Genomic DNA, 22,184 nt, shown 5'->3' on the forward strand with positions numbered 1-22,184 from the left:
AACCATTCACAGGCTTTATTAATGTAATTTATTCCATTAACATAAATTTAATTAGTTGATTAAGACATCTTTTAAGAATTGATTTAACTCTTTAGAACACCAACAAAGCAATCATAAGCATATTTCTTGCTACATCCAGCCGCTGAATCGTGTGATTCCTTAACCTGCTTATTTTGTCTCTTTTCCTTTTAAGGATCTAAAAATAAATTTTCTTCCTGTTCATGGTAACAGTAATATGTTCTTAAAAAAAAAGGATACCTGGTCCCAGTTCATCTTCAAAAATAATGTGTGATAAACTAAAATTACCTTTAAGGAGACAAGAAGGAAAAAAAAATCAAACCAGCAATGGCTCTTTTATGAGTTCTTAAAAAATTGGAAATGGAGCCCAGCAGCAATAAATGCTGTGCTATGATTTTTTTAAATTGTCCTCAAATGGACTAGCAGCCCCATTTTCTAGCTGATTCTAATAATCATAATTCTCCCCTCCACCCAAAAGCAGTACCTTGGCTACTTTAGGGAACTTACTCGTTGGAGTAAGGATTCTTCAGGGGGGGGGGGAGAGAAAACAAACACTTTGTTCCAATTGCACATTACTCCCAGCACTGCAGATAAGGCAATCTATTTTCAGACTGCTGATCAGTCAAGTTCCTCAGGTACCCCCATCTCCCTCCACCAACCCCAACCCACCTCCATCGGACAGGTAGATCCCGGACACACCCTCACGATTAGTTTATACAAAAGGACCTATTTTTAATAGGTTTTCTTAAAGACCAGAAGCCAAAGATCCAAGCTTACAAATTCATCTCCGTGGCACTGGGTTTCAAAAGCTCCGCCCACCAAGGAGAGTCCGCATCTTAACAGTCATAAAGCCAGGTTGCACATCAGGACGTATCGCAGGTTAATTCCCAGGCCTTGAGGGCAGGTTGCGCAAAGAGCTTGAAGTTCTGCTCAGTTCCCCGGATATTCAAATACCGCAGCTGCTCCCATCCCGGTCCCAATGCACATCGAAACCACACCGTAGCCCCTGGAACAAGAAGGCGCATCAGGGCTAAGCGGGTCTTGGGGACCAGCAATTTGAAAGACACAAAGGCATTTGGGGAAAGACCTTCTGACGGAGAATTACTGGCGAAAGAAGAGACCCAGTTTGGCCTAGTTGTGAAGGTGCAAGTCTATAAACCAGGAGACAGGGAGTTCTAGTCCCGCCTTAGCCATAAAAGCCGGCAGGGCGACTGTCACTGTCTCTCAGCCCAACCCACCTCACCGGGTTGTTATTGTGGAGAAAATAGGAGGAGGAAAGAGTACGCAATATGTTTGCTTGCCTCAAGTTATTTATAAATAAAGGGTGGGACATAAATAAAACAAGCACAAATAAAAACCTTAGTCTCAAGAGGAGTAAGATTTAAAGCGGGGCGTCTTCTCACTCTTTCGCTTACACAATTAAAAAAACTTGCAGGAGATCCAGTTTTACACGTCCGACCTCCCGAGCAGGTGGAGAAATTCCTTGGTGGTGGGCGTCCTTTAAAAGCCAACCAGTGCAAGCCAAGTACTGGCAGTTCCCGCCTTCCACGCTCACCTCTTTCCCCTGCGCTTCAGCTCGTTGAGCAAAGTGACAACTTGCCGGGCCCCGGTGCAGCCTAGAGGATGCCCCAAAGCAATGGCACCGCCCAGAGGGTTCACCTTCTCCATGGGGATGCCAAGTTTCTCCACACAGTAGACAGCCTGGAGAAAGAAGACAACGGAAACCATTTCACTCAGTTGGGACAAACAGCTGGAATAAGTGACCTCGCGGTTAACTCATCCCGTTCTTTTTCTTTTGTTTTATAACAACTGTATACATGCATCAGTCCTACGGGCAGCTGTTCAGTTACAACAGTTCGTTTAGTGACTGCCGGAAGTTACAATCTCACTGAAAAAAGTGACTTACAAACATTTTTCACGCCTATGACCATTGCAGCATCCCCACCGTCACGTGGTTTACATTCAGATGCTTGACAACTGACTCAGTTACGACCGCTGCAGTGTCCCGGAATCCCGTGACCCCCTTTTGCGACCCCCTGACAAGCCAAGTCCATGGAGAAGCCAGATTCACTTAATAACCGGGTTACTAACTTAATAAGTGCAGTGATTCACTTAACGGTGGAAAGGTAGGTCGTGGAATGGGGCAGAACTCGCTTAACAAATGTCCCACTTAACAATGGAAATTTTGGGCTCAATTTTGGTTGTAAGTCAAGAACTACCTACACTGAATTTCCCATTTGTTGAAAGCGTTTGAAATAAGCGTGGCTCTATCTGGCAGGCTGCAATGTAAGCAAGGGAGATTGGGGGGGGGGGGGGAGGAACCCAGACTCCCTGGTGTTGAGATGCAGAAGGGAAAAAAGAGAATGGGATTGAAGAGCAGCTGGAGGCATCTTTAGGTTCATAGGTGGCATAGATAGTCCTCGGCTTACAACCATGTGACGGTGGGAATCCAGAATTTCATTGCATGTCACAACACTTATTAAGTCAAGTTACCCATGTTCCCAACCCGAGTTTATGGCATATTTTGAGTTGTTAAGCAAAGTTGTTAAACGAACACTGCAGATGAAATGAACCCATTGCTGCAATGGGTGTCCTTTTTTTGTGTGCAGAAAAAGTAAGTAAAGAGTGGGTTTACAGCAAAACAAATGGCCATAAACGCAGTCATGTGATTATGGGAGGCTGCAAATGGCTGCAAGTGTGTAATGGTGGTTGAGCATGCGAAGTGTGGTCACGTGACCACAGGGGAGGGTAATAACACAAAGCCATTGGAACTTCGAATCCAGTTTCTTACTATCTCTGGGAGCGGGCGGTCTGTCATAACTTTGAACAGTTGCTCAGCAATCCAGTCATAAGTCGAAGACTACCTGTAACACTATTTTGGGTAGAAAGAGGGACATATGCAGCTAGTCCTTGACTTACTAGTGCAACTGAGCCCAGCATTTATGTTGCTGAGTGAAACGTTTTAAGACTTCTTGCCACAGTTGTTAAGCGAATCATTGCAGTCGTTAAGTTAGTAACTCGGTTGTTAAAGTGATTCTGGCTTCCCCACTGCCTTTGCTTGTCAGAAGGTCGCAAAAGGAGATCATGCGACTCCAGGACCTTGCAACTGTCACAAATGTGAATCAGTTGCCAAGCAACCCCATGGCCATGGGGATGCTGCAATGGTTGTAAGTTTGAAAAACTGTCACTGTAGCTTTGAACAGTCACTAAATGAAATAAGGGCTACCTGTGTTTTGGAACTTCAGAGGCCACCCCCCCCCCTCCAAAATGTGGGCAGGATAAACTTGGCTTGGTGAAGTGTGGTCTTCACAGAGGTGGTGAATGACCCCAGAGCCTCCTTCCCAAATGCCGCCTGCCTGCCCCGGGGGATCAAAGAGAGCAGAGAGTCCAAGGCAGCTGAAATCTCTTGCTAACCCTCACAATTTCCTTCACGGTGTCTTCATTCTAACCTCCCCTCCAAAAACCTTACCTGACTCGCAAAGGCCTCATTGATTTCAAACACATCGATATCCTTCACCGTCAAACCTGCAGGTTAGAGATGGGCACAATTTAGCAGCGTAAAACCTACCCCTCCCAGGGGTTGTGGTATTATTATTATTATTATTATTATTATTATTATTATTATTATTATAGGTGACACACCATGGAGATTCGGTGCCCTTCTGCCCCAAAGATGCCCCGGATCAGTCCTAATAATCATTCCAGGAAGACCTCCCACCCCCTGAAGGCCACCATGAGCAAAGAGTGCAACAGGTTGTGGGAAACAATCTCCTCCCGAAGGGGAATGGAGTCAGGAGCCCTTCCACCCAAAGGAGGGATACTGAATTAGCTGCATGGACTTCTGCCCGTCCCTCTTCGTCTCAGATGATGCTCCTCACCAGCTTTTCTCAGTGCCTCTGGGATGGCATAGGCTGGCCCTATGCCCATAACATCTGGAGGGACTCCAACCACAGCGTACGATTTCAGCACCCCAAGGACAGGGAGCCCCAGCTGCGCAGCTGCGGAGCGTCTGGCCAGGAGCACTGCAGCAGCGCCGTCACTGACTTGGCTGGAGTTACCTGAGGGAAGCCATTTCATGGAGACCTAAGTTATGAGATGCAGGCGAACTGACAAGAACAGCACAGCTGAGCTCATTACATCACCGTCACCCAGAAACCAGCGATAGAAAAGGTTTCTACAATGAAAATCACTCTCACGTATAAAGAGGATTGCCACAAAAAAAAATCAAAAAAAAAATAATCTAATGCAGTCTAAAAACAGTTTACATGAACTCTGCAAATTGTCTAATGTGGAAATAACTTTCCCCTTTTCTCACACTAACAAGGGAATTTTGTAACAACTATGGGAGATGTATGAAGGGGCTTTGTGTATGCTTGGGGGAGGGGGGGCTGAGTTCTAGGTGGCCAACATGGCATAAAATGAGACTTCACTTTATTTTATCCTCACCACCGCTCCACTCTGTGCGATAATCTGGGCTGAGAGATGCCAAGACATGGCCTGAAGTCACTATGCGAACTCTGCCGCTATATAGAAACCTGAACTCAGATCCCCTAATCTCCATCTGTTATTCCTATTAGTTGAAAGCAAGCTGGCACATATTTTACTGACTTTTACATTTATGTTTATCTTTGAGAGGGACTGGCCCAAAGTCCCCCACTGAGTTTCATGCCTGAAGCAGTACTAGAATTCACTGTCTCCCAATGATTGTGCCTAAGTCACCCCGATGCTTTCATGCCTAAAGTGGCACTAGAGCTCACCATCTCCTGGTTTCTTAACCAAACTGGCTCTATGGCACAAAGTCAACCCCCTCCACTTTGTCTGTGGCTTACCAGCTGTGGTAGTCCCATTCTCCTGGAAGGCTGGCTTCAGCCTGGCCAATCCCTCCAGCGAGGTGCTGGGCCTGATCCCTTCATCCTTCAGCACTGTGATTATTTTCCCATTGCCCTGGTCATCGGTGACAGTGGTCTCCACGGGGACAATCTCATTTTTAAACCAGCCCAACTTCTGAGCTCGAGTTGCTCTGGAAACACACCACACCCAAATAATTATCATTATGGTATATGTTTGAAAGCTCAAAAAGACTTAGTATATATATAAGAAAGGAGCCCAGGTGTATTTTAAAACTTTCACAAGAAACATCTTCAAGAAGTTAGAGAGAAAAGAGTCATATGGGAGAATTGTTTTTATTATTCCTGGAAATAATCAAAACTATTCCCTTGAAAAAAAATGGCTTTTAAGCAGCACCAACCTTGATCAAACTGTCATTTATCTTGCACAATACAAGCAGTCCTCAACTTATGACAGGGTCCTCAACAACTATTCAAAGTTATGACAGACCTCCCCAGGGCTAATTATGATTCAGTTTCAAAGCTCTGATGCCCTAAAGTCACAGGACTTCCACAACAGTGAGTACTTGGCGACTCGCTCACATTTTCGGCTGTCTGTAGCATCCTGCGGTCAAGGGACCATGTTTTACATCGTTGCTGAACATAGACACTTACTTTATATATATTGTAACACAAATACATACATACATACTTACATACATACATACATACATACATATGTATTTGTGTTACAACTAGATCTATTCTAGTCTCCCTTTATTTATTTATCAGTACAATTACAACACACACACACACACACACACACATATATATGTGTGTGTGTGTGTGTGTGTGTTGTAATTGTACTGATAAATAAAGGGAGACTAGAATAGATCTAGTTGTAACACAAATACATATGTATGTATGTAAGTATGTATGTATGTATGTATTTGTGTTACAACCCCTGGTATGACTAAATATGGGAGGAAGGTCACTACTCCCTCTTTCTGTCCTTCGGCTTATCACAGAAGACCATCCAGGCAGAAAACCATATTTTTATTTTTACTGTTGCCTTTTTATATTTGTGTTGTAATTGTACTGATAAATAAATAAAGGGAGACTAGAATAGATCTATTTCGAGCTAATTAGCTCTCATCAGCTAGCCATACCCTTACTGGGATTCTAATTATTTATCAGTACAATTACAACATACATACATACATACATACATACATATATATATATATATATATTGTATATATAATGTATATATATGTGTGTGTGTGTGTGTGTATATATATATAATAGCCATCATGATTTACAACTGTAATGGACATGCTCCTTTATTGTCATAAGTGGAGGATTACTTATGTCTTATAATAGCAATGAAGAGGATTCCTACAGCTCTAATGCTTAGCAGAATAATAAAGGAGGCGACCTTAGTCCGAGACGGTTCATAACATGAAAACACAGATTCCCTATTTATGTAAACACAAATGAGACTGTATTCTCAAGTTAATAGTGATACAATGCCAATTTTTTAAAAAACCCATGTTTGTGTCTGATAAAAGCTTGACGTATGTGTGTGTGTGTGTGTGTTTAAAAGCAGGTGAGTAATCTACGAAAAGGGTCTCCAAACTTGACAACTTTAAGACGTGAAGACTTCAGATCTTAGAATTCTTTATCCAGCCATGCTAGTTGAGAAATTCTGGAAGTTGAAGTCCACAAGTCCTAAAGTTGCCAAGTTTGGGAGACTCCTGATCTAGGAGAATAAGAACCGCCCCTTCCTAGACTTGCTACCTTGCAGTCCAGTGCTTGTAGTTTTTTGGGGGTCTTGAGAATCAGAAGTAAAAATGGCTCAGCTTTCCCACCAAAGGTCCTTTTTGCTTTCAAATGACCTTGGTCCCAGTCTCTGATAAGCAACTGAGCGTTTCAGCAAATCCTGTAGCCTTAACCGAGGTTACTTGCCCCAGATATATTGTGATTGTGCACAATCCTTCTCCAGCATGCATAGAGGCAACAGGGCTGGGTTCTCAACAACTAGGAGTTAATATCTGAACAGAACTCTGGCTGCACTTCCATCGGCTCCCTCTGGATCACAGCAGACAACACTGGGGAAAGGACACCCGAGGGCCTTAAGACCCTTGCCTTTATCAGGCCAACTAAGCTGTGCAAAATCGTTAGCCGGCCTGGAGGATAATGGGAACTGCAATCCAAAATGGCTAATGATACATAAATAGAGGGAACCATATAAATCTGTGTGTTCATAGTCTTAAGCAAGGGTCTTCAAACTGGCTGGGGAATTCTGTGAGTTGAAATCCACAAGTCTTGAGGTGGCCAGGTTTGGAAACCTTAACCTGGTCTAAGCAAAATAGTTCAACAAGGACATGTTATTTTATGCATTTGGAATAGACTATGCTAATTTGGAAATGCTCATTAGTTGGCATCGGCTTTCCCAGTCTTGCCCCAGATATATAAAGGACTAGGATAGTCATGTGACTGCATTTCATGATAACTTTGCTGAAAACTGGAACTTACTTGTTTTTGGCAAAAACCACAATCCTAGCAAATCATAAGGTTTGCTTAACAATTCCAGCGCCCCCCCCCCCCCAAAAAAAAACCCACGTAAAAGAACAAAATAGATGCTCTATGTAGCTCTATAGAGTAAATGAATGGCAGTCAAACAGTGGCCAGAACTTTTTTAAAACCTTAGGACTGGTCCATCTTTATGATTCTGGTGTTTGCTCTGAAAAATGAGAACCGCAAGCAACATAAATGTGGGGGAAAGCACACAAAACAGCAAAAAGCCATCCCTTTCCGCTTACTTTTGTTGAGAAGCAAGGGCGAAAGCATCTTGCTTTTCTCGGGAGATACCAAATCTTTCTGCCACATTCTCAGAGGTTATTCTGAAAAACAATATTAAAAGCATGTGGATCAGTTCATGGGTTCTAAAGCATCTTTATCTCTTTATTAAGAAGAAAAAGAAAGAAAGGACAAATGGAACAAGTTAGAATGTTCTAACTCACAAGTCGCCATAAATTAATTCAGTGGCAGCAATTGTCACATCTTCCCAAAAACAACTTTACAGTAGCTAAGTAAGTTGGTGAAAATCAAGGCCTGGAGTAAAAAGAGACACTACTAAGCTCATCTTCTAATTATCAAAGCATCTTGTCCTGTTTTTTTTTTTTTTCAAATATGCAAAATTGGGTGCATTTGTTCCACTCCACAATGGCTGCAACTTTTGCTTTTATGATGCAGGATGTTTTATAACAATGCTGGGTGTGACAGGATGATATTCCAACATTCACAAACCGGGAGGTATTACATCCACCCACTTATTACTCACTTTCCCAGAATCTTAACAAGGAATGACTGGTATTGTGCGTTTAATCTAGCAGTGGCTAGATTTAGTGGTGTTGCCGAATCAACAACATTGGTTTGTGTTTGTGTAGCACAAAACCAGTCGACATTGTGTCCCAGGACAACATGGGAGCCCAGACTGTACCAAGCTTTTAATGTCAGGAACAGAGAAACTAAAGCCGAAGCCTCTTACCCCATTGGGATCAGGCAGTCCCTCGCTTTGCTGAAGTCCATGATGCGAGAGCTGACATCCCCGGGGTTGGTAGTGCTGCGGAGAGACATGCTCTCCACTCTGGGGGGGGGGGGGGGCAAGAAAAGGAGGCTGTGAATATTTCTCATTTAAAAGTAGTCCTCGACTTAAAACCACTCGTTCAATGACCGTTCAAAGTTCCAACAGGGGCTTACAACCATTTTTAACACTTGCAACCACTGCAGCATCCCCAAGGCCATGTGATCAAAATTCGGGTGCTTGGCAACCAGTTCAGACTTATGATGCTTGCACAGTCCTGAGGGGCGGGTGTGTGTGTGTTGTCACCTGATTTTCCTTTTGTGACCTTCTAACTGGCAAAGTCAATGAAGAAGCCAGATTTATTTGACAGTTGTGTTCCTAACTTAGCAACTGCAGGGATTCACTTAATAGCAAGAAAGGTCGCAAAATTGGGGCTCACTTTTAACAGCTGTCTCGCTTAGCAACATAAATTTTGCGCTCTAGTGTTAGGGTGTCAAATTTTTCAACTTTTGATTTCCAAACATAAGCAACATTAGGGGCTGCTCAAAAGTTATGACATGCCTTGAGGATTGCGAAGATATTTTGGTTACTTTAATATAATTTAGATGTGTCTGATAAGTATAAATATTCCAACTTTTTAAACTTTTTTTTTTGTTTCATTTGCCATTGAGGATTATTTGTGTGCAAATCATGCATGGATTCCTCAAAAACCCGAATGAATAAGTAAGCATTTTAATAGAACTAAATACATGAAGTTACTATACAACAAAAATGTAAATCAATGTGAACCATGGACTGCTGGAAAATATTTAATTAACACTCCAAAACTTCCGTACCCAGATGAAAGTCCATTTGGACTTGTCTATCTTGGCAAACTCATAGAAAAGTTCATTGTCAGCACTATTTCAAGAAATTTGCAGATTCCACATTTGCCTCCCTCCCCCTACCAGATCCAGATCCAGGAGGGCTCCATGCTTCAGGCATTCCCTACTTCTCACTTCAAAATGACCCAGTGAATTGTATTTCCTCAAGAGAGACCTATCCTAGCACTTGAAAGAAGAGCCAACTGTTCAATGACCTTCTGAACGCTGTAACAATAGGGGCCAGATCAACTGGATCTCAGGGGAAGGATACTCCAAAGGGCAGGGGGGAAGGACCACCTCCTAGACCTCACTGGACAAGAACATTTAAGGGGAGAACCCTGGGGTAGATCCATTCCGTTGGACCAGATATTATCAAGCAGGTTGTAGGAGTATAGCATTCAAAGTCAATAGGGATACAGCAGTGATGTTTTGGAATTTTAAAAGTGGAGCCGTGGTGGGGCACAGGATATTTGTGAGTTTTCTTGAAATGGCCCCTCTTATTAAAGTTTAATATATTATTAAAGAAGCAATTGCAAATCCCAAAAGTGCTTTTCTCAAGAAACAAAAACAACCACTTCATAAATGCATGGCACAACATAGTATACCAAACCCATTGTGACTAGATTCAGCAGTCCTTCTGCATTTGAAAGACAAAATCCACTCTTTTGAAGATAGCAATGTCCACATTTTGGACAGAGAGGACAGCTGGTTTGATAGTGGGGTCAAAGAGATCATCTATGTCAAAAGTGAGCAGCCCTCTTTCAACAGAGGGGGAGGGATATAACATCATCCCCCCTCCAATCAACAACAACAGTCACTTCAGCAGTTCCAAGAAGGCTCCGCACCTATTTGCACCACTCACTGTGTCCCTGAGGACACAGACAAAGCTCCAAGTACTTCAACGACCCTCTAAAAGGATGCAAATGTCCAGCTGCCATTATACAGTCAGAGCTAAAAAAGTTTCTTGGATGAGAAGCAAAACATATTTTTAAAAAAACAACACCAAATAAAAGTCCAGTTGCCTCTTGAAAAAACACCTTTGAGACAACCATGACCTGCAACCATGTCAACCATGTCAACCATGACTTGCAAATGTTCCTATTGCTCAGCTTTCACAGAGAGACCAGTCTTAGACACTACAGAGATGAATGGAAACCCTATGACTTAACGGCTGTTTGCCAAAATGTTCTTCTCAAAATGTTCTTTACTAGGTGCCTCCTAGATTAAGGCACAGCTGAAGCCACAAGTTCACGAGAACTGCCGTGCAAGAGAACAACTGGGGATTTGTCATCTTCTGTGTGTCCATCCTGAGTAATGTTGAGTTTTAAATATTGATGCATGTCAAGAAGCAGGATGTCACCAACTGAGCTCCAGTGGAGAAAACTGATTGTTTTTTGAGGTTGGATCGTTTTTGATAATGTGTGAAACAAACCATCCAGAACATCTCAGCCACAAGCTTACACACCTCTAGATTCTGGCCTATGATAAACACTTTGTAGCAGCAATCATGAAGAGCTAGCACACGTTTGTGGAGGGGAGAAGATTAAGTCTTTGTGCTTTTTGGGGGTCAGCGTTACTCCACATCAGATATCATACAACTGCAGGAATGGGGCAACGCGAACTTAGCGTTGCACAACGTCAGGGAGCTCAGTTCAGCCTTCACAGAGTATTCAACTTTGTTCTTGGATTATTCCAGGAGTTAATTTGCCAACCAAGCTTATGCGGGCAATTGCACAATTTAAACCAGGCTATGGAGGTGTAAGGTGACGTGTGCAGGCCTGTTCCAGTATTTGTTTAGCTACAGCATGGATGGGTCCTGATACAGCATGTGAATATTGAAGGAGGCCTGGGGCTCATTTTCACAAGGCCTGTGAAGCAATTGCTTCGTTTGGAGGGATCAGGAGGCCACATCAAACAACACAGCCATTTGATTAGCCCAACCTAGTTTCCAAGTGGATTGCTTAAATGATAACTTGCCAAGGTGCTGACTGAAGATTTTGAACCAAAGCAGATACCAAACTTCGCACCGTAATCTTATGTCCAGCATTACGTCCTGTGGAACAAGCCTAAAACTTGGCATTCACCTACAGGAATTCACCTGCACTCATCCACAGCTACGCGACTGTAGCGGAAAGGACACCAAAGGGAAGCAGCTTTATTTCACTCGCATAACTCCTGGTTTAAGGGCCAAATACTCCCAGTGGGGAGGTTAAAATCAAGGCATCATGCTAGTTTCTTAGAAGCTGTTTTCTCTTCCGCCTTGCCAAGAAACAAATGGCTCTCAGCAGAAGAGCAGAGAAAGGGGTAGTCTGCAAGAGAGGATAAAATCTTTTTTTCTCTCCGAGAAGTTCTTCACCCAACTTCAATGAGAAAACTGGACACTCTCATAGCTGCACAGAGAATACCACAGCTGAGGAAAGTCTATGGAGATTCTCAGTCATTCCAGTCACGGTTGTCCCAAAGGAGCTTCTTCAAGAGGCAACTGGACTTTCTTTGTTTTTTCTTGAAGACCTTTCACTTCTCAACCCAGAAGCTTCTTCAGCTCCGAAGCAATGAGAAGCGAAATGTTTTCAAGGAAAAACAACGAAAGTCCAGTTGCCTCTTGAAAAAGCACCTTTGGCACAGCTGAGCATTTAAGCTGGCCTGTGTTTGATATTTGCATGTGAAAATACAGAGAAAGGCTTTTGACAGTGACCTGATGCCGCAGACATTTCAGCCTTTGGTAATTTCTGACAATACCTGCTCTTGATTTCCAGAAATCTATTGCGCTTGTTGCTTATCCCATTTTATACAGGTAGTCCTCACTTAATCGTTAACTATATGTGGACGTAGCAGTAGTGGGGAATCTGTGCTATGAAGTAGCAGCTGCACAGAATTTCCCCCTAGTAGCCTGGTGAATTGGTAAAGAAGTTATCTTTTTTATCCCAAAGTATCAATTAACAGAAAAAGCAGGGGACTTAATTCTAAAAATGGTTTTGATGAATGCAAAGAGTTTGTATTTTACAATGCTTTCATTCATTTTAGTTAAGCACGCAGCACAAAATGGATACCTACAAGGTGATTAAAATATTACCTTCATCACCTCAGCTGCTTTTTTAAAAAAAATATGTAAGGCTGTTACACAAACAAAACAAACTGGATGAAAAAACCACTGGAGGTTATTATAAATCAAATTAAAATTATTTCCAAGACAAATTAGGAAAGGAGATTTCCTTGAGGCTGGTATTGTGCAACAAAGTGCAATATTGCTCTCTCACACTCCTGCAAAACGCTGGTCTCCAGAAGTCCTACAAAATACAGATTTTCATAATCTGCTTAAAAATATTACACAATGGGGTAATCAACAAAAGGGCTGCTATTGGTAAGCAGCGAACAATTATGGGGGGGAAAAAAACTTACCCACAGGCCAAACCAATATCATAAGAACCATTTCTAATGCCACCTGTAAGTAAAGAATACAAATTTCATATCAGTCAGTAAACTCCACATATACCCTTCTTTGTAAGTGCTGCTGGGGGAGGGAGGATCAGCACATTCATTCACTTAGATGGTGTTGTTTCCCCAGGAAGGATTAAAAACAAGAGTATATTAACTTTATCCTAGAAAAAAATAATATTCCTAGAACTCTATAGAACAGGGGTCTCCAACCTTGGCAACTTTAAGACTTATGGACTTCCACTCCTGGGAGTGGAAGTCTGTAAGTCTTAAAGTTGCCAAGGTTGGAGACCCCTGTTCTATAGAATTTACTGGCACCAGGATTATTACTTCCTCTACAGAAAGTATTACCAGGCAATCTACAATGTTGCATTCTAGAAGTTAAAACCTCTACATGCTGTAGTATATCAGATGTTTGAAAACCCATGTGGTTCAATGACTGAAATTCTACGTTTACCCCATGCGTGGAATCTGACCGTCCCATGGGAGGGACCCAGCCTTCTTACCAGCAATATTAATCAGAGCTTGCAATCCAGATGAACACTGCCTGTTAACGCACATTATTGGGACAGTCTCTGGGATACCACTGAAATAAAAAAGACAAAATACTTCAGCCGTATAAAAGGGGGAATTGGAAAAGACCCTCAAGCCTCAGCGGACTAATTTTAAGGTTTTGTTATGCCTCGATGGTCTTGGTTTGTTACTTTAGGAAGATCCATTGAAAACTATACAACTAGGAACTGATTGTACAGCACTCGGCAATCCTCAACCAAGCTTAAGTAGAGAGGCCAGTTTGGTGTAGCAGTTAAGGTGCTGGCTGAAAAACCAGGAGACTGAATTTGAGACCAGCCTTAGGCATGGAAGTCAGCTGGATGACTTTGGGCCAATCAGCCTTGCTCAGGCCAACATACCTGATAGGGCTCTTGTTGAGGAGAAATAGGAGGAGGAAGGGATATTAGCTCTGTTTGCCATCTTGAATTTCTTATAAATAAAGGCAGGATAAAAAGCAATCAGTCAATATATGAATAACTTCTATAGAATCTCACCTCCATCTCCTACATTAGGGATGTCCAACCTTGGCAACTTTAAGGCTCATGGACTTCAACTCCGAGAATTCCTAGCATGGGGAATTCTGGGAGTTGACGTGCACAAGTCTTAAAGTTGCCAAGGTTGGATATCCCTGAGCTATACAATGAAAACAGCAAAGGAGAAACAGGAGTACAAGTGCCTAATATCAAATTGGACTAGTAGTCACATGACCTTTCTTTGCATCTGCCAGTATTAATCAAACCAGATTCTCTCTTTTGGCCTCTGCCTTGGTGTTTTGTGCCCATGATCTTGCTTCTAGGTGGTTCAGTGGCAAAGTTCACCTGATAAACTGCCCAACTCTCGCCATCATGCATCCAGCGCCAGGTTGAAGTACATTCCCTAAGTACAAAGAGATGAATTCACTTCGTTTATCAGGGTTTGGTTACCCTCCCAGATACACTGCAGAGGCCATTGCCTAAAAAGGTAGGAAAGGTAGGTGGGATGACTACAGCCCACTCCCCGCCTGGTAGTTTGGCCGTCCATCCTCAGGAGAAGAAAGGAAACCAGAGGCTGCAACCCAAAAGGCCCTCACCCACGCAGATATCGCCCAGTTGCTCAGGGCTTAGCTTCACATCGTTCAGGACGGCAGTCATGACCACAGCCAGGAGTTCGTCTGGTGTAGTTTCCTGGAAAGGGGGGGGGGGGGAGAGAGAGAGAGAGAAAGAGGGAGGAAGGAAAAGAAAAAAAGAGGAAGGAAAGGAGAGTGAGTGGAGGGAGGAAAGGAAGGGGGGGAAAAGAGGAAGGAAGGAGGGAAGGAAGGAAAAGAAAAAAGGAAGGAAGGAAAGGAGAGTGAGTGGAGGGAGGAAAGGAAGGAAAAGAAAAAGAGGAAGGAAGGGAGAGAGAGAAAGAAAAAAAAGAAAAAGAAAGAAAATTAATTAATTACCTGGGTAATTTGGCAGCCTCTTTCTGTTTCAGGTGTTGGCCTGGGGATGATGGGAACTGCAGTCCATAAGGCACTGAACGCGGGATCCTCCAGGGCAGCCTCCTCTTTACCCCCACCACCCCGCCCATCCAAACTCTTTTAAGTGAGATCATCAGGCCCATAATCCCCGGCATAATCCCCTGGACTACAACTCCCATGTCAAAGAGAAGGACCTCTCCCCCACCCCCACAACATATGTATGTATGTATACCCGCGCCCCCTGCAGAGGTGCTGGGTTACCGCTCCCAGGGAGGAGGCCGTGGGGCCGGGGACTATGGGGTTTGTAGTCCGGGGCCTCTAAAGAAGCCCAGTTTGGGGGTTTTCGCCCCGCCGTTCACCTTGAAGCCGCCCCGTTTGCTCCTGGCGATGGGGGTCCGTCGTCCGTGCACCACCACCACATCGTCCGGGCCGGAGAGCGAGGCCCGGCAAGGGGAAGGCGCCCAGAGCCGCGGCGGCTGGGAGCCGGTCAGATGTCCGAGGACCACTTTCATCCGCTTCATTTTCGCCACCTCAGAAAAACCTCTGCCACAACCGAAGCCAGAGGGCGCATGCGCAGCCGCGCGGGCCATGCTGGGAAAGCCCAGTGCCGTAGCCCCGCCTCCCGCCCCGCCATCTTTCCATAGGCTGAAAGGCAGGCTCCGTAGACTTTGAAAAATTGAAGAGTAGCCCCCCCCACTTCGCCCTCAATACCAGCTTAGAAAACAAAGGTTTTATTGTATCAAAGACGGTAGCAATTTCTCGTTTTTAAGGATCCTTCTTGCGATCTACACGCATGGAGCCCCCTAAGCCTTGTTTCAAAGGCCCAACGGAGTTTATCTTTCCCCCGAGGAAAGCCAAGCTACAGAAACATCCCTCTCCCTTTTCCTATCTCTACAGATTTACGGCCGCCGACGTGGAGTGCGCACTCGCCACAGGGGGGACTCGCTAGGCATCCTGGGACGTGTAGTTCTTCGTAGCTGCCGTGGCTTCCAAGCCTGTCCCGCACAGGGGATTCCAACAGTAGCATCGCAGACGATCGGTTTATATTCGTCTGAATGGCCCAAGCAGGAATTCCTGGGATGAACTTTGGCCAAATCTGGAACTGCGGGCTGGGGAAGTGAATTAACGAGCCAATCTGGGCAGTTTGGGTGCCATAGTTTGCAAAATAAATAAAACAATAAAAATAAAAACTGCTCTAATCTGCACAACCCATTAGATACCATACAGGTAGTCCTCCACTTACAGCCATTCGTTTAGTGACCATTTGAAGTTACAACTGAAAAAAAGTGGTTTATGACACTTTCCCACACTTAAAATCGTGGGATTCAAATTATTTTACTACAGGTTCTGTGGGCGTGGCTTGGTGGGCGTGGCATGGCTCAGAGGGCGTGGCAGAGGAAGGTTACTGCAAAATCCCCATTCCCTCCCAATCAGCTGGGGCTCAGGAGGCAGAGAAGAGATGGGAGGCAGGGCCAGTCAGAGGTGGTATTTACCTGTTCTCCGGACTTCTCAAAATATCCACTACCGGTTCTCCAGAACTAGTCAGAACTGGCTGAATATCCACCTCTGCAACCGTAGCAGCATACGATTATAATTCAAATACTTGGCAACTTGGTACTTATGAAGGTTGCAGTGTCCCGGGTCATATGGTTACCTTTTGCGGGCAGTCGTAAGTCAAGGACTATCTGTACACTAATATTTTGCAGCCTCAGGAGCTTTAAGTTGTTTGGACTTTGGACAATTCCCAGAACTTCTGACTAGGAATTCTGGGAGTTGAAGTGTACACGATTTAAAGCAGTTGAAATACACACAATTTAACACACATTTATATCCCTTCTGTAAATTCTTGACTGTTTTCTTGTCAGATTTATGGAATTTAGGAGGGTGGGGAATAAAACAGAAACATACCAACAGGCAGTTTTAAGAATTGGTTTCCCATTTTTTTACATTTAGCCAGCAACTGCCAAATATTTGAACATCATACCAACTTCTTCCTATTCTGAAATACTCCAATTTATATAATGCACCAACTAAGCCCAGGTCAGAATAAAACTTATTTTCTCTTTACCTTTCCCCTTTCTCCCATTAAAAGCAAACTTTTTAGTTCTGGAATAACACAGATTTTAGAAGCATTTTATTTTATGCAACTCCAAGGGGGAGGGGAGAATGAAGCATTTACAGCACTTAATAAAAATATATAGAATAGAATTCTTTATTGGCCAAGTGTGATTGGACACACAAGGAATTTGTCTTTGGTGCAGATGCTCTCAATGTATATAGAAAGACAAGATACATTTGTCAAGAATCATAAGGTACAACACTTAATGATAGTCATAGGTACAAATAAGCAATCAGGAAACAATATCAATATAAATCGTAAGGATACAAGCAATAAAGTTACAGTCAAAGTCATAAAGTGGGAGGAGATGGGTGATAGGAACAATGAGAAGTAATAGTAATAGTAATGTAGCCTTAGTAAAAAGTTTGACAGTGGTGGAATTACAGTGGAATTATTTGTTTAGCAGAGTGAGGGCATTTGGGAAAAACTGTCCTTGTGTCTAGTTGTCTTGGTGTGCAGTGCTCTATAGCGTCGTTTTGAGGGTAGGAGTTGAAACAATTTATGTCCAGGATGCGAGGGGTCTGTAGATATTTTCACAGCCCTCTTTTTGACTCATGCAGTGTATAAATCCTCAACAGAAGTCAAGTTAGCAGCCATTGTTTTCTCTGCAGTTCTGATTATCCTCTGAAGTCTCTGTCTGTCTTGTTGGGTTGCAGAGCCAAACCAGACATGATGGAGGTGCAGAGGACAGACTCAGTAATTCCTCTGTAGAACAGAATCAGCAGCTCCTTGAGCAGCTGTTTGAGCTTCCTGAGTTGGCGCAGAAAGAACATTCTTTGTGGTGCTTTTTAGATGACGTTTTTGATGTTAGGTGTCCATTTTAGGTCCATATTCAACTATGTTTACCACATGCCATAAACAGCAATACAGATATGACCACATATGGGACCAGAATATCTGTTGTTAAGCAAAGAGTCGCGCCCGATTTTATGACCTTGGGGGGGGGTGTTTAATTTCAGCTGTTAAATGAATCACACAGTCATTAAATGAATCCAGCTTCCCGCATTAACCCTGCATGTTGGAAGCCGGTTGGGAAGGTTGCAAACAGTGATTACAATGATCTCCAGATGCTACAATCCTTATAAATATGGGTCAGTTACCAAACAACTGAAATCGTGGTTCCTGTGGCTCTAGAGATACTAGTTGTAAGTGTGAGTACCAGTTGCATATCACATTTTTTAGCGCCGTTGTAATTTCAAATAGTTGCTAAATGAATTGTAAACTGAGCTGCACTTGTATGGCTTTCTTTTTAGATTGACAGGTCAGGGCTGCCTCCTGAACCCGCTGTGTTCACCCTGTTGACCCTTGACTGTTGTGCAAGGTTTGCCACCAGCCATATTGTGAAGTATGCCGGCGACACAACAGTAGCGGGCCTTATTTAAGATGACAATGAGGGAGCTTCCCGCAAGGAGATAGAGAGGGTGAACTGGTGTAATAAGAACAGCCTTGCTTTAAACTAAAGAGATCATTATTGATTTCAGAAGAATCTGGCAAGCCACATTCCTCTGCATATAAACCGATTCACCTGTAGAGATGGTTAGCCGTATCAAGTTTTTGGGTGTGCAGCAGAGGTGGTATTTGCTGGTTCGCTCAGTTTCGTGCGAACTGGTAGCGGCGGGGGCTGGAGGCTCCGCCCACCCATCGTTACGGATGCTCTGCGCATGCGCAAAAGCACCATGCTCGAGCATGCTCCCGGTTCCAAACTGGTAGCAAAGGTAAGAGGAAACCATTACTGGTGGGCAGCGAACAAGCAGGCCCACTGTTGGTTGCCCAACAATGAGACAACGGTGAGGTGGGCCTAGCAGTGCCTTCATTTTCTGCATCGCACGATAAAAGTGCATCTTCCTTCCCCTGTCCTCACCACTTTCTATAAAGGGACGATTGAGAGCATCCTGTCACATTGCATAATGTCTGGCTTGGAAGCCTCACTGCTTCAGACAGGAAGGTGGTGCAGGGAGTGGTGAGGATGGCAGAAAAGTTCATTGGCAGTTCACTTCCTCCTATGCAGGACGTGGCCCACAAGCGATGCCTGAGCAGGGTCCGCAAGATTGTCTGGGACGTTACACGTTCCCTCACGACCCGTTTTCCTTGCTACCTTCCAGGAGGAGAGAAAGGCCCCGTGGTATCCGAAGCAGAACATCCAAATTCAGCCAAAGTTTTGTTCCATTACAGTATCAACCTTCTGAACTGCCAAGCTTCCTCTTTCTGCTAGATACTCGAGATGGACAGGGATTAATATTTATATGTATTTATATGCAAGGGTCTATACATACGTATGTATATATAGCATGTCTACATATGTGCTATGTATGTGAACACTTCTGAGCTACAGAATTTCATTTTTAATGTGTGCCGGGGTGCCCACAGAGGGAAAAAATAACTATAAAGGTTATCTTATTCTTCTAGAGTTGTAATAAGACACATGGACATCACCTCAAGAATTAACATTTGACAAGGGAGTTGTCAAGACAGCGTTAATCTAAAACTAGACTTTGGCATACCACCCATGCGCCGTTCAACATTGCAAACTAAAATCCAATTGGTAGTTGGCATGAACAGTCTATTTCAGGGGTCCCTAACCCCTGGTCTGGGGACCGGCATTGGTCAGAAACTGGGCCACACAAACAAGCAAAGCCCTATCAGAGGGATGCAGGAACCTTTCTCCACAAAATTTGTCCAAAAGATTGGGGGATCCTTGGTCTACTTAACATAGTGCCTTCATGTAGTATTGTGTGAACAGGACATTGGTGGGTTGCATTCTGAAAATAAGTGGAATTCCTACATTTGAAGCCTCCTTCTACCTTCAAGCCGAGGGGCGAACACAACACACAAATAAAGGAGAATATTTGTAGCTCAGGGTTGAAATGAGCTTGGTTGTTTTCTTGCAGATGGTTCAGTGATGAAATGAAATGTCTGCAAGAAAACAGCCAAGCTGAGAGAGCACCTTCACAACACGCTAAGACACAAAGTGGGAAGACGTCTGCTAACAGGGATAGAACAATTGATGAGTGTATCTACAGAATTTATTTCAATCACTTCTGAATCTGTCTTAATTGCTAATTGATGAAGTGCCTGTTTAAGGCACTCTATGAATTAGTGGTCAGTTAATAGCAAAGGACTCTAAACTTTTTCCAAATCTCTTAGCTAATCCAGGTTTAGGCCAATTTAAATTAAAAGATAGTAAGTCCATATAGCAGTAGGTCCTGAGATCAGCTTGTGATCCTTAGACAATGTGTAATCTTAACCCTATTTTCCTGGATAGGGAAAAAAATAGAATCCATATACGTGAAGATATGAACTTGCTGTTGTTGTTGTTTTTTCCCAAAAGCAGAGTTCCTAGTACCAGTACTTCTTTCTTGATATATGAATCTCCTTTTGTTTTTTTTTATCAAATTGTATAGAATTCATACATTAGTGTGGAAACTTCCACTGTATTTGCAATAGGGCCATTAAAAGCAACATATTCTAGTTAGCTAAGCCGCATTTGGTTTCCATGCATCTACAGTCAATGTATTCCTTTTCTTTTTCATGTTTTTGGTCCGTTTTATTCTCTTTTGTGCATATAAATCACAGCCAGAGAAATCAGCAAAAATGAAATCAAGGCACCTGAGGAATAATTCATATCTATTTACATATCAACATAGATGGAGAAAGAACACAATAATATATTGATGGCAAAAGCTGTGCATAATTGTCACAAAGACTGCCAAAGTACAAACATCATTTCTGAAGGCATCCAAGAAACAATGGAAACAACAAGGCAGGAAATCCAGTTCAACTTAGGAGAAATACAGGAGAAAAACCGAGAAAGGAAATTCTCCAAAATGGGCTGAGATGAACAAGTAACAATTTACACCTTTCAAATATTCTTTACACATATTACTGGAATGCATGTAATCTTTGATCCAATTACAGAGTAGAAAAATGATTTAAAAAAAAAAAAGGTGGGGACATTGAGGGCTTCTCCTTATCATCTTTGGATAAAAAACGTTCTTTAAAAAACAACAGTTTGTTCTTTCTTAGGAATTGGAACTCATAGCACCAGAAAGACGAGCAATTTGTAAGTTTGGCTTCAGAAGAACCAACGCAAGGAATAATATGGCTGTAGCCAAGAGGTAAGATCAAGGGTGGGATTCAAAAATTTTAGCAACTGATTTTCTGCCAGGTTGCTGGGTGGGTGTGACCATGGTGGGCCTGGTGTACTCGAACTCCTGCACCCCCAGGCTCCGGAGGCCTTCCTTGAGCCTTTGTGAGGGCGGAAATGGCCTCCCGCAGGCTCCAGAAGCCCTCCGGAGGCTGGAAATGGGTCCGTTTCCAGACTTCCGGAACTTCCGGGAGGTCTGTTTTTCGCCCTCCCAGTGCATGGGCTCAGCACTTACCTGGCATCCAAAACGGGTGAGACGCCTGGAAGAAGCAGGGTAGGTGGGCAGAGCCAGCCAGTCCTTGCAACTACCGGTTTGGCAACCCAGATGTAAAATTAGCATTTGGTTCACCCGAACCGGCTGAATCCTACCCCTGGGTAAGATTATTGGCACACCCTGCTGAATGCACAGGCAAGGACAGCAAGGACTCCAGTCACCATCATAAAACAAATGTGCAAACTTGCTTTCTAAAACTCTATTGCGTTCCACAGTTCTGCCCGAAATCGAAAGCATCCGTTTACTGACATTTCTATCTTAACAGCATTAATAGATAGAGAGTTCAGTCTGGAAGGCAAGGGTTGGAATTAATTACGACCACAATTTAACCCAAAATTTCTGTTGCATTTGTCAAGTGAGTTTTGCCCCCATTTTACAGCCTTTCTTGCCACCGTTGTTAAGTAAATCACTGCAGTTGTTAAATTAGTAGCACGGTTGTTAAGTGAATTTAGCTTCCCCATTGACTTTGCTGGTCAGAAGGTGGCAAAAGATGATCACATGACCCCGGGACATTGCAGCCGTCATAAACATGAATCAGTTGCCAAGTATCGGGATTTTATCATGTGACCATGGAGATGCTACAATGATGGCGTGAAAAACCATTGTAAGTCTTTTTTTTTTACTTTGAACACTCACTAAATGAATGGTTGTAAGTCAAGGACTAGATGTACTATACAGTCACCAAAACAAGGCATAAATTCTTCAAGCAATCTCTGCTTGTTTTAGTTTTTTAATCATTGTAAAAGTAGCCCACAAAACGTGGTGTTTTTTTGCCTGTCTTGTGAAGAATTAAACAAAGCAAAACCAAAAAAAAAATCTTGTTTTGCGAGGGTGAAATTTATAATTAGGTTTCTCATCAGCACAGAATGTAAATCAAGTGAAATATTTGCTAGATACACACAATTGTTTAAAGTGCCCAAGGGCTT

The 22,184-nt window shown here is 43.2% G+C and overlaps 1 protein-coding gene across 1 annotated transcript; it reads right to left on the bottom strand.

Moving 5' to 3' along the window:
• On the bottom strand, positions 1–15,296 carry ACAA1 (acetyl-CoA acyltransferase 1). The gene is made up of 12 exons (XM_081970226.1): positions 15,081–15,296; positions 14,353–14,446; positions 14,102–14,159; positions 13,238–13,317; positions 12,696–12,738; positions 8,398–8,496; positions 7,670–7,750; positions 4,848–5,038; positions 3,897–4,076; positions 3,488–3,543; positions 1,574–1,719; positions 1–1,024 (listed from the first exon to the last, which is right to left on the bottom strand). Exons 1-12 carry the CDS (start codon positions 15,240–15,242, stop codon positions 949–951), a joined length of 1,266 nt encoding a protein of 421 aa, XP_081826352.1. The 5' UTR covers positions 15,243–15,296; the 3' UTR covers positions 1–948.
• Positions 15,297–22,184: the final 6,888 nt, after the last annotated feature.

The sequence above is a fragment of the Natrix helvetica genome (assembly GCF_964273705.1).
Source record: "Natrix helvetica genome assembly, chromosome: Z".
Taxonomy (NCBI): Eukaryota; Metazoa; Chordata; class Lepidosauria; order Squamata; family Natricidae; genus Natrix; species Natrix helvetica.

Excerpts from the sequence above, each read along its gene's own strand:
- ACAA1 (XM_081970226.1), bottom strand. The coding sequence starts at position 15,242 with ATGAAGCGGATGAAAGTGGTCCTCGGACATCTGACCGGCTCCCAGCCG. Across the intron at positions 8,497-12,695 it reads GATATTGGTTTGGCCTGTGG|AGTGGAGAGCATGTCTCTCC; the intron begins GTAAGTTTTTTT and ends CCCCCCCCCCAG. Across the intron at positions 4,077-4,847 it reads GAATGGGACTACCACAGCTG|GTAACTCCAGCCAAGTCAGT; the intron begins GTAAGCCACAGA and ends GGCTTCCCTCAG.